Source organism: Musca autumnalis, unplaced genomic scaffold (assembly GCF_047663935.1).
Source record: "Musca autumnalis isolate F117 unplaced genomic scaffold, ASM4766393v1 scaffold_3, whole genome shotgun sequence".
NCBI classification, from domain to species: Eukaryota; Metazoa; Arthropoda; class Insecta; order Diptera; family Muscidae; genus Musca; species Musca autumnalis.
Window position 1 is genome coordinate 221,673,218 of NW_027411866.1, and position 13,138 is coordinate 221,686,355.

Consider the following 13,138-nt stretch of genomic DNA (forward strand, 5'->3'; position numbering starts at 1 on the left):
GAGATCCTTTGGAAATATATACCGATGCTGTTCGTAGTGGTCCTTTTTACAGCGATATTATGTTTTCCGTGGACAAATCCATGCAATTTATACAATGAACCACTGAAATGACTAGTGGGCGCGATATCTATCGAATAGATATGACTCGCAAAGTAAGATCCCTTTCAATAATGGACTATGTCGATCCATTTCTTTATGTTCCTCCTCCGCAAAGCTTTTGCACTTTAATCCTAATTCACATTTTTGTCGGTTCGTACGCCAAAAATGTTCGCTGAGGGTATATCTCTGTCGGCAATGCCGACTGATATTTTTTTACTTGTTTTTGTTTACATTACTTTGTAATGGGTTACATAATTACTAACGGATCCGAATTTTTGCTGGGAATAATCCTAATTCCAAATTGCAGGTTTCTAGCCCTATCCGTTCACCCAAATCCATACTGTGCCATTTAGTATTTTCGTATACATAAGTACGAATTTCCAAAGCTGCCTTAATAGCTCAATTCTACCCTTCAACAGTAGTTTTAATTCCAAATTTAAAGTTTCTAGCTCTAACCGTTCACCCAAAATCGTACTAAATTTAGTACCATTTAATAATTTTCGTACACAAGAGTACAAATTTCCAAAACTATTGCCTGTTATAAACACCACTTCACAACATTGATTTCCATACCTAATTCCAATATTCTAGCTATATCCGTTCCAAATATACAATTGGTACTATATTTAGTAATTTTGCGTACACTTAGAGCTCGAATCTCCAAAAATCTTTTGTTACATCTTTCTAAATCTCCTTCAGTGACCCTCATTTCAAATTTCAGAATTCTAGCTCTTCCCGTTTGCCTAATACAAAGGGTACCATATTTAGTACTATTCAGTACTTGTCGTACCCTTATATTTCGAATTTCCTAAAACCGGCCTTATCTCACCCCTACACACCGACAGCAGCCCACACTCAAAATTTCAAGATGCTAGCTTCTGCCGTTTCGTCTGGGCGATGATGTACATGTCACTCACTTATCACTAAGCTCTTTCTATGTCGGTGTAATAATGCAATCAATAAAATGTTGAAAGGTGGAAACTTTATTTTGACGCTCACTGTGTTTTGTCGATAAACACATTATTCATCTAAAAAAAAACAAATAATATACGATTTCTTTAATTTAATATTTTCTTCTTTATTTAACAGATACATAAGTAATTTTTGTTTTAGTTTAACACAGAAAGTATAAAAAATTTACTAATTACAAAAATACAAATATATGTATATGCCAAATATGATGATGATGACGAAGATGAACATTTTATACAAATTAAAAAAAATGGACGAAATACATATTAAAAATAATAAATTCAGCACTAAACGTTACATACATACAAATATTTTAAGAAAAGAAAATAACATACAAACATTCAATACTTCTTCACAATATGAACCACAATGACAGAATTCTTAAAACAACACAGACACAAGACATTTAGACTAATGATGATTGGCGAAGATGATCCTGATTATTCCTAATGATGACGTTGCCACCAAGGTACGGAACGTGATGTAGCATAGCTACCCAAACCTTCACGGGCTGGGGCGGGATGTTGGATTTGTTGTATTTGTGCTATCGCTGGGAATAGGTGTGGACCATTGGCGGCATCATAGGTAAGGGCATTATGTTGTTGATTATATATAAAGGCACTAGGAACATTCAAACGCTGCGAACCACTATAGTGTGGTGGTAAATATGATGGGCCGGATGAAGGAATGGAAACATAGGTTGGTTTTGTTGTGGGATTTAAATAGGTTTTAGGGTATAGGGTAGTTTTAGGTTTGATAGCTGCCACAGAATTGTGAGGACCATAGACATTGCTGCGTTGATCACAAACTGTGCCTTCAATGAGAGTACTGAGGGGAGCGGTATAGATGCGGAAGTTAACATCATTGTAGTCCAATTCAGAGAGCAAGAACACCGGCATACGGTCGGAGAGCACCCACACATCTTTGTTTTCATCAATCTTAACATCAGCAGGGAATACCAAACCCACATCATCACGATCCACAATACCATGGAATTGAGGTGAGTAGGGATTCGATGAATGCCAGCAACCAACAGCATTTTGATCAATCAAATTGAACAATTCAACACCATCATCGCTCATAACACGGGCTGTGGTATGGGAATTGGGTCCACGTTCATCCAAGGCAATGAAATCATGATAGCTGTCTTCAACACGAGTCTCATCACGTAAAATTCTTGTGGATACGGCAAATTGTCGATGACTGGCCAAAGGACTGAAGTACATGGTACGATAACCATCAGATCTAATGGGCGACAAAGCCATGCCGAAAATACCTTCCTCACCCCATTGGAAGTTAAGGCCAGCAATATTGTAATCACCTCTCAATGGATCGGGGAAGAAGTATGAGTGTCCCGAAAAACGCCATGATTTGTTCTGTTCCCAAGAATAGGCAATTAAACCATAACCCAATTCATCGGAGAAGTAAGCGAAAGCATCGTCACAGGTCTTGCCAATGTCCACAGCAATGTTGGCGATAAATGTATTGGCATTTGTATCCTCTGCTCTCAACTCATAACGGCGAATACGTGTGTGGGTTGCCAAATCGAAAACATTCACAGCATATGGACAGGGATTAGTGGTGGTATTGCCAATACCCAAGGTGCCTGTATCCAAAACCCACAAACGACCACATTCATCAACCTTAATACGGTAAGCTGTGGTTATGCTGTTTGCACAATCACCAGCCGTATTGGAACGCCAATCCGGGTAGGGTATCAATGCTGGAGAACCGGTAACACTGTGATCCATATTGATGTAAGTCAATGTGGCTGGTATACCTGAAAATAAAAAGAGAAGAAAAAAATAATTAATATTTTCAAAGCAATTTATTATTGAGAGTAAATTTTGTGCAACAATTGTTGCACGTAATTATTGCTTAAAAATTATTAAATGTATATTATTTGTTTATTATGCTCGCGAAATAGATTGTAAATATTAATCCAGCTTATAAAAATTGACACATTCAAGTTTGCAACAAGTGTAATTACAGTAATTCATTGCTTCTAATTATAATACTTATCGCATTTGTGGCTTACCATTTCAAACACCAGTACTTTAACAATGGATTGTTTGTTATAAACAGCGGCTTAACTGTTGCAAAGCAGTGATTTTTTACATTGAGTATTTCTTTTATAAACTGTTTACCGGCACATGATGTTAAAGCATTTTGACTAGTAGAGAAAACTTTGCGTGGGCATGGACTGTTATAAACCCAGGCTTATGTGTTATTACAGAGATGATAAAATACTACAGTGGTTCAGCTGCTGATTTATATAAAATAAATAAGTAGTGATATATAAAATACTTTTAGGCTAAACGAAGAATCTATGTCTGTTATAGACAGTTGCTTGGACTTTTATAAATTTTACGTACTCGTATATCTATGTTACTGCAACCGAGTGATAACAGATTTTCGTTTACATTAACCATATTAATAAAACAATGTCTCTGCTGTTATTGTACACAGAAGTTGCATAAAATGTATAGCATAATTTTAGGCTTAAAAGAAATTGTAATGAAATGTATTTACAAAAAATATGGACTGAAGTGAAAAAACGTTAAGGCGCCATAAAAGTTGGACAAGGCAAGAAACAGAGTTATACCCTCAGCCTATGTGAATTGAAACTTTCATATACGGACAAATCGAATATAATTAGGGTCTTTTCAGAATTTTCCATAGTCCATTGTGGAACTGGATTTTTTTGTGGGAGTAATATCATTTTAATAGATATCGCGCCCACTAGTCATTTCAGTGGGCCATTGTATAACTTTTGGAAAACATAATATCACTGTAAACAGGACCACAACGAACAGCTTCGGTATACATTTCTAAAGGATCTTCGAACAGACACTAAACTGCACTTAGGCACAAATGTTGAACTTTTGTGGGGGAGGTTCTCTAAGGAGAGAACTAAATTTGGTCAAGAGATATCGTGCATGCCATTTTAGTGACATTTTTTAAATGCTGTGGGAAAGTAATGGAAGTTGTGGACCGGTATTGCCATCTTCAAACTGAAACTAACTTTGGAAAAATTATGATGAAAGCTAAATTTTGGACCAAATGGGTTGATAAGTTCTATTGTTATCGTGCTCTCCAGCCACTACATATGGTGTATGGGGTTTTTTACACCTTTCGGGCTATTTTCTCCAGAAGTATGGACTTGCTCCTGAATAAACTTTTAACGCCGTAATGTAAGTAGTGAAAGCAAGTTGATTCAACAGAAATTAAAGTGATTCCAGAGCAGGTCTTAAAGTGAACTTATTCGAAATTTTGTGTGGGAGGTACCGGAAGGAGTGGACAAATATAGTCCATATTCGTACCTGATCTATATGAGGTAGATGTATTAGGATGTGTAAAGTATGGACCAAATCGGCTACTCCCTTCAAGAGTTATCAGGCGCACAATTTTTCCGAACATTTCTGAAAGTTTGTGGGGGAGGTACCTGAAGGAGTGGAGCGTTATGGCTTATCTTCGAACTTAAACTAAGTTTGGACAAATTATTATAAAGGGCAAATTTTGGACCGAATCGGCAGATCCGTTCGAGAGTTATCTTACCTCTGCACACGGTGTCATAGGGGTTTTTGCACCTTTCAGGCTATTTTTCAGGAAGTATTGACTTGCCCCTGATGAAACTTGTACCTTCGTATGGGGGCAGCAAATATAAGTTGTTACAACAAAATAAAAGCGATTCGAGAGCAGGTTCTAAACTGAACTTTTCCGTTTAATAGGGGCTATATCATGACGTGGATCGATATACCCCATTTTCAATACCAAACATCCTAGGAGTAATAGAAACTTCTGTACAAAATAATGAAACACTTCCTTATATGTATATTACGAGCTGTAGCATTATTTCAAAAGACAGATAGACAGACGACATCGTTGTACCGACATAGAATTATGCAGATCAACAATATATCGATGCCTTACTTCCTCAACCTCGTATCTTAAAAAATACAACTTTTTAGGAGAGACAAAAACGGTTTATCTTTTGATACATCCGTGTTTGGGTAAAAGTGTAAAAGGTAATTATTAGGGAATTAAGTACATCTATACATATTAGTAGGAATAATATGCGAATCTTTTTTAATTTAAACATGAAACGCATTTTTTGAGATACGAGTTTGAGGCAGTAAATCAAATCTAATGTTTGTGGGCCCATTACAACAAAAGTGCATGTGATAGCGACAAACGCCGAAACATGTATCTCTTCTTTTTTGTTCTTCTATCACGCTGCATTGTGAGAATATGGTTATTTTGTTCGTGGTACCTCAAACATACACACAATCAGTGACGTAGATAATAAATGCCATTATTCCACTTTTATCGTCCACTTACCACCATAAAGACTGCCTGCTTTTACTGTAACTATAACTATCTTGCACTCCGTCCCACGTTTCCGCTCAGAAATCTAGCTCTACTCGTTTGCGTAATACGAAAGGTAAAATTTTTTGAGCATTTTAGTACTTTTTTCTTGCGAACACACCTACATTTCGATAGGAACCCTCACACAGAATTTGAATATTCTAGATTTAGCCGTTTCGCCTCGACGTTGATTACCAGTAAGTCAAACAAATGGTACAAATTTTAGTACATTTAACTACTTTTCGTAACCCTTCTACTACGAATTTTCAAAAATCCAGCCAAATCGACCACCTACGCCCCAAGACTAACCCTCACCCAAAATTTCAAGATCCTTGTTCATGTGGGCACGTTACGTTCGAAATTATAACCTGTAACGTCTCTCTATTTGTACCCCACATGAACGTCTTTCTCCCATTGTCTTCTCTAATGGTTTGTTTACATTTATTTCCTGATTCCACTTTGTGTTGTTATTCCAATTGTTTCCTTCATTTCATTTGTTTCTTTATTCCACTCTTTCTTCTTCACTCTCGCTTTTGTTACAGACTGGTAAAACCAGTATTTTTGCAAAGAACAAGAAAAACTAAAATTGCCTTTGGAAACATCACTGTGAGCAAACCATTAGAAAGAATAACATATCCAAGAAAGAACCGTTCTAGTTACTCAAGAAAAAAAGAGTTATAGTTTTAAACAAATTAAAATCACATTGGAGTGTATTTATTTTCAAACTAATCATCAATAAAACGTTTAAAATCAAAACCCAAAACTAGTGTTATTTTTAAAGATCGAAAGTGTCAAACCTCTTGTCCAGAAAGAAAAGTTTTAATATTGCCCAAAGGCAACTAAGAAGCAAAGAGGTTATACTTGCCCAAAAACAACCACAGCGCTACTCTTGCCCAAAGGCAATTAACAAGGTGCTTTCCACTGTAAATCACTAAGGAGGTGATCGCTGAATCTTGCCCACAGGCAGTAGGGGAACTCGCTATTTGAACCAGTGCAGACAAATAGTGTTGACCGGGGACAAATCAAGAAAGTTTATCCATAGTGGTCAGCATTGAAACGTTGGTGAGTGCATTAACATCTGGTCCTTCGAGCCGGATCAGATGTTAATGCACTCACCAACGTTTCAATGCTGACCACTATGGATAAACTTTCTTGATTTGTCCCCGGTCAACACTATTTGTCTGCACTGGTTCAAATAGCGAGTTCCCCTACTGCCTGTGGGCAAGATTCAGCGATCACCTCCTTAGTGATTTACAGTGGAAAGCACCTTGTTAATTGCCTTTGGGCAAGAGTAGCGCTGTGGTTGTTTTTGGGCAAGTATAACCTCTTTGCTTCTTAGTTGCCTTTGGGCAATATTAAAACTTTTCTTTCTGGACAAGAGGTTTGACACTTTCGATCTTTAAAAATAACACTAGTTTTGGGTTTTGATTTTAAACGTTTTATTGATGATTAGTTTGAAAATAAATACACTCCAATGTGATTTTAATTTGTTTAAAACTATAACTCTTTTTTTCTTGAGTAACTAGAACGGTTCTTTCTTGGATATGTTATTCTTTCTAATGGTTTGCTCACAGTGATGTTTCCAAAGGCAATTTTTGTTTTTCTTGTTCTTTGCAAAAATACTGGTTTTACCAGTCTGTAACAAAAGCGAGAGTGAAGAAGAAAGAGTGGAATAAAGAAACAAATGAAATGAAGGAAACAATTGGAATAACAACACAAAGTGGAATCAGGAAATAAATGTAAACAAACCATTAGAGAAGACAATGGGAGAAAGACGTTCATGTGGGATACAAATAGAGAAACGTTACAGGTTATAATTTCGAACGTAACGTGCCCACATGAACAATCCTAGTTTCCGCCATTTCACCTGGGCATTGATTGTCAGTCAAACATAATTGCTCAGGTATTAAGATACGAGTTTGAGGCAGTTATCAATATAGGAGTGAATGAGATACGAGAATATATGTTATTAATATTTAGAGAACCGCGACAACATATTGAGATAATAAGTGGTTGTGGTAATAAAACAAAAAAATTGCAATCATTTGATACAAAAAAGTCAAAATCGCATTTTTATAAGATACGAGGTTGATGAAGTAATGCATCGATATGTACTTTCTAGGGCGGGACCCCAATAATATCTCGATGTGTTACAACGGAATAATATAGATTATATAAAAGAGCTTAGTGATGAGTGAGTGCTTGAGTGTGTGACTGACAGATCATCTCCCAGACGAAACGGCTGAAGCTAGAAACTAAAAGGTACTAAATATGGCACCCTTTGTATTAGGCAAACGGGAAGAACTAGAATTCGGAAATTTTGAATGAGGATCACAGATAAAGAGTTAGAAAGATGTATCAAAAGGTTTTTTTTTTTTGGAAATTCGTCCAATAAGTTGACGAAAGGTACGGAAAATTACTAAATTTGGTACCAATTGTATTTTATGAAAGGATTTAGCAAAAATCTAGAAAATTGGTATGGAAACGAGTTTGGGAAGCGGCGTTTATACAAGGTGGCGCAAAAGTAATCTTCCGAAGTTTTTTGGCTGTAATTTAAAAAAAATTAAAAACTTTGATTTTTCTTGTGGATTACTTTTATTTGGTCTTTTAATTTTGTTTACATCAAGTCGAGAATATGATATCAGATAAATGGCCGCCGCCACAGTTTATTGTCTTTTGAGCCCTTTTTATGCCATTTTCCATCACTTTGGCCAAAACTTCCGGCGATAGGTCCTCACATTCTTGTCGGATATTGTCTTTAAGAGCTGAAAGAGTCTGAGGCTTGTTGACATAAATCGGCGACTTCAAAAAGCCCCACAAAAAGAAGTCTGGAGCGCCTCATCACTCAGGATTATTTTTGATGAAAAATCATCTTCATGTTGGTGGTGATTAAGGATGGCTTGATCGTATGTTAGACGCGATTGGCGGTCAGCATCTAACAGCTGATGCACCGTCTGGACTTTGTACGGAAACATCTTCAAATATTGTACCAAAATTCGCTGTAAAGACCGTCAACTGATACCCATTTGCGTGGCACGTCGTCTGGCCTATGTCGACGGCGCTTCCATGACATCCTCGGCTACAGCAGCAATATTCTCTGCAGAACGGATACTCCGGGGTCTGCCATGCATGGCAGCATCACGTGTTGTGCCAGTCTCTTCGAGGCGAGCGGCTAAACGTCTGCGACGAAATTCACGTTGTGCCAAAGTCACCGACCGATTATTGGCCAAATAAATAGTCACCAATATTCCGCGTTCTGGAACAGTGTAGCGTAACATTGTTTATTGACGTGTATTTTACATGTGTTTACTACACAAATGTCAAAACAGAACTGACATTAGGGGCCAATCGCAAAAATTATAGCATTTTCTGATAGGAAGATTACTTTTGCGCCACCTTGTATAAGGAAATGGTTTTGGAAAGTACGAAAAGTACTAAATGACACTAAATTTGGAACAATTTGGATTTGGATGAACGGGTATAGCTGGAAAACTAAAATTTGGAATTATGATGTGGGATTGAAATATGGAGGTTGTTTCGAAAATTCGCACTTATGTGTACAAAAAAATATAGATGGATTTCTAAAAGTTGGACTTATATTTACTGTTAGAGTAAAGGATTGAGGTAGTTATGGAAATTTGTAATTATGTGTCGAAAAGTACTAACTGGTACTACATTTGGTAACATTTAGATTTGGGTGAACGGATAGAACTGCAATTCTGAAATTTCGAGTTATGATTACTGTTGCAGTATAGGATTGAGGTAGTTTTGAAAATTCGTACTTATGTGCATGAAGAGTACTCAATGGTACTATATTTAGTACAACTTGCATTCGGGATAACGGAGAGAGCTGGAGGTAGGATTGAGAAAGGGAGGTAGTTTTGGAAATTCGCACTTATGTGTACGAAAAGTACTAAATGTTACTAAGTTTAATACAACTTTGATTTCGGTGAACGGATAGAACTGGAAACCTGATTACTTTTGGAGTGTAAGATTTAGGTATGGAAGTAGTTTTGGAAATTCGTACTTATGTGTACGAATAGTACTAAATGGTACTAAATTCAGTACAACTTGGATTGGGGATAGCGGATAGTGCTGTAAAGCTGAAATTTGGATTTAATATTACTGTTGGTGTGTAGGATTGAGATATGTAGGTAGTTTTGGAAATTCGCACTTATGTATACGAAAAGTACTACTAAATGGTACTAAATTTGGTACAATTTGGATTTTGGAAAACGGATAGAGCTGGAATTCTGGAATTATAATTACTGTTGGAGTATAGGATTGAGGAAGTTTTGGAAATTCATACTTATTTACTCGAAAAGTACTAAGTGGTACTATTTGGATATGGTTGAACGGATATAGATTGAATCTTTAAATTTGCAATTAGGATAACTCTTCGAGTGTAGGATAAATGGTACTAAATTTAGTACAATTTGGATTTTGGTGAACGGAATTTGAAATAGAAATTACTGTTGAAGTAACGATTGATATATTCTGGTAGTTTTGGAATCGATCCTTTATGTACAAAATGGTACTAAATTTGGTACATTTTAGAGTTGGGTGAAGATATGGTTTTGGAAATGTACGAAAATTACTAAAGTGTACAGAATTATGTATAATTTATTATTGTGTAAGTGGGATAAGCTAGAATTTTGTGATATTGGGAGGGGGTTTTGGAAATTCGTACTTATGTACATACATATATGAAAAGTTTCTGGGGGAACAGATAGAGCTGGAAATGAGGAACGCCGTTGGTATATAGGGTTGATATAAAGTATTAAATTTGATACCATGCGTAATGCGTGTGGGAATAAAGCTTGAATAATTTTGAATTATACTATTAGTGTACTAAAAGTTCTAAAAGGTAAAAACAAACTAAAAGTACTAAATAATACTAAACATTGAAGCACTGATATTGAATGAAATTCTATTATGATGATCACTGTTGGGATTAGATCAGAGTGGTTATGAAAATTCGCACTTAATATGTGTGACATGTTTCTACATTTATGACATGTTAGTTGAACAAGTAGCGTTAAAACTGCAAATTGTAGACAAGGTCATAGGTTTAAAAAATTTCACCATTGGTTTTATAAGTAACTTACTGAAATCAAGTAGTCAAACGTGAATAATCTTTTCAACCAAATTGTTTTTTTTTTAAACGCTTTAGTTAGTCCATTTGGAAACGTAGACATACATATGAGATAATTTTCTATACAAGAAGATTTTTATCCCTCAATTGAAATACCTTAACAAATGTTGGTCGCTGTTGATGTTTTGGGGTAAGATACAGCCGATGTTTTGGAAATACAAATTAAAACGTACGAAGAGTATTTAAATAAAATTAATATCAATTAACTTCAAAATTATCATACTTCACCATTTCATATGAAATATTGTTAATATATTTGTTTTTTATTCCCTTGGCGCATACGAAGTAGCGGCCACTTTGCTAGTTATAGTTAATTATACCATATTATGGTGGAAGTGTATAATTATGTCGTCGTAATCACAATCAGAAGGACTACCGTCGATAGCAATTTCAAAACAATCCTAGAACTGCCCTTAAATTGGACTTAAACGAAAATGTTGAACTTTTTTGAGGGTGTACAATATTGTCCATCTTCGAATTTGTTTTAAGTTTGACATAAATATTATGATGCGCAAAGGTTGGACCAATATCCTTTCAATAGTTATCGTAGTCAACATACATTTTGGTTGATCGCCGTACCATTTCTTCGAGCTTTTGGACCATTATGTCGGGAAGCACGAGCTTACCCACGAAAAACATTATATCACTGTAAAAAACACACTATGTAACGCATTTTGTGGAGCTATATTGCGTGGTGTTATCAAACATTGCCCTATTAAAATTTAGACGACTTCACCACTCCGAACGTAGTTGTGCCTAGGTGAGGAATAGGGTGACGCAAAAAAACATTTTTTTGATTTCCTACCCTCTCAGTTTTTTTTCAATTGAACCAAAACCTTATTATGACAGCTTAATTTCAGATTTGTTGTTTTCACGTTTAAAAACTAGTCTTCTCTGCCTTTCCCGAAAGTAAATCAATTTTAACTACACCCAATTTAAAAAACTTGTTGTTTTTAAATTTGAAAACAACAAATCTGAGTTTAAGCTGACTTACTTTACAAATAAAAAAATTTTAATCCATAACTTTACCGAAATAAAGTGACTACATTATATTTAACATTATTTCCTATCTGCTATCGACACCTCTTTATCGCATGATTTATCTCGTTGTTTTTAATTAGTTGTCTATAAATTAATAACCGAACATCTTTAACCTGTGAAAGTAATTGACATATCAGCGTAGTAAAGATTTCATTAACAACTTCATTAAATTACAATTAACCAGTTTTGCCGACAATAAAAACGCATGTTAAAATTATCACCTATTAGTGTTCAAACAACCATTAAAACATCAAACATTTAAAAAATTACAACCGGCAAAACATACACCTCAAAACTTCATTGACATTCAGTCAGCTAGAGACCACGTCCATATAAATAGCTGGTGTTATGGCCAAAGCGTAAATAAAATTTGATTAAATTACCATATTAAATGTCATGTTATGGCCACTACATCAGTGAATGGATGAATGAAGACATGTTGTGTGAAAACGTCTGTCTCAACAGTTGTTATCATCTTTTCAGCGTATAGATGTTTCAACGAAAAAAACATAAACTATTCCAGTAGATATAAACAAATGGCAGCAACAGGAGTTACGCCAAACAACTGTCATGGGGAATTATTTTACATGAAACGTTTAAATCAATAATCAAGATCACCAAATAAGTATTTGCTTGATACGCAGATTACAGTGAATGCTCAAATTTTTACTTGTTTAAAATGATGTTTGAACAAAAAATATTTAGCTGTGGTGTGGAACCAAACAATTCCACACAACAGCAATGACACTACCCAAAAGTGATCCAAACGTCAACTAACCGGAATCCTAAATATGGTGCACAGTGTTTCCTGCACAAATATAAATTGGCTAGAAATACCTAAAGTGGAGTGCGATTTGCACGTTACAAGCCATTTAAGGTTTTTAGCTAAAGATTTAAACCAATTAAAATATTTTTAAGTGTAATGACTTAATACTGGCACATATCTAAATGTATATTTTTTGTGAATGCAATGATACATTGCATAATAGGTAACACCAAATTAGAGTTTGCATGCAAGGTTTGGAGAGTTGAGGCCAGAAATTCGTATTCAGATTCGCCTCAGTTGGTGAATGACTTGCAATTATTTAAATGAAGGCTAAGTTCTTTGACCATTCCAATGTCTGCGAAGTATAACATTAACTTGACTCCTGTCTCCACCATGACAATCAAATTGTCCTAAGGGTTTGTAATGATAACATTCATAAAAGGAAATGTTTGGATCTACAGTTGAAAAAAGTTTGCCTTCACAAGTAACATCACAAAGATAAAGTCAAAAGTCGTGATAGATTGATTCATTGAATATCAATCAATCCGATCACTAACTTGTTGCTATATAATTTAGGATTCGGAGACAAGGACATAAAAATACACAATACCGCTTATGTTACTCAAAAATGTTCCGTGAGAGTTTTTGTCTCTGATAGATCAATAATATACCCCATGACGACGAAAATACGAAAATACGACAAATACGAAAACCTTTGATTTAGCAGTCACGAATAA

General features: G+C 35.5%; 1 protein-coding gene across 1 annotated transcript in view; it reads right to left on the reverse strand.

The window, feature by feature from the left end:
* Positions 1-1,152: 1,152 nt before the first annotated feature.
* Positions 1,153-13,138, reverse strand: part of y (L-dopachrome tautomerase yellow) — a 67,016-nt gene continuing 55,030 nt past the window's right edge. The window contains exon 2 of the mRNA XM_073976902.1: positions 1,153-2,851. Coding sequence (XP_073833003.1) covers positions 1,518-2,851 — 1,334 coding nt within the window. The 3' untranslated portion in view covers positions 1,153-1,517. The remainder of the gene's footprint in view (positions 2,852-13,138) is intronic.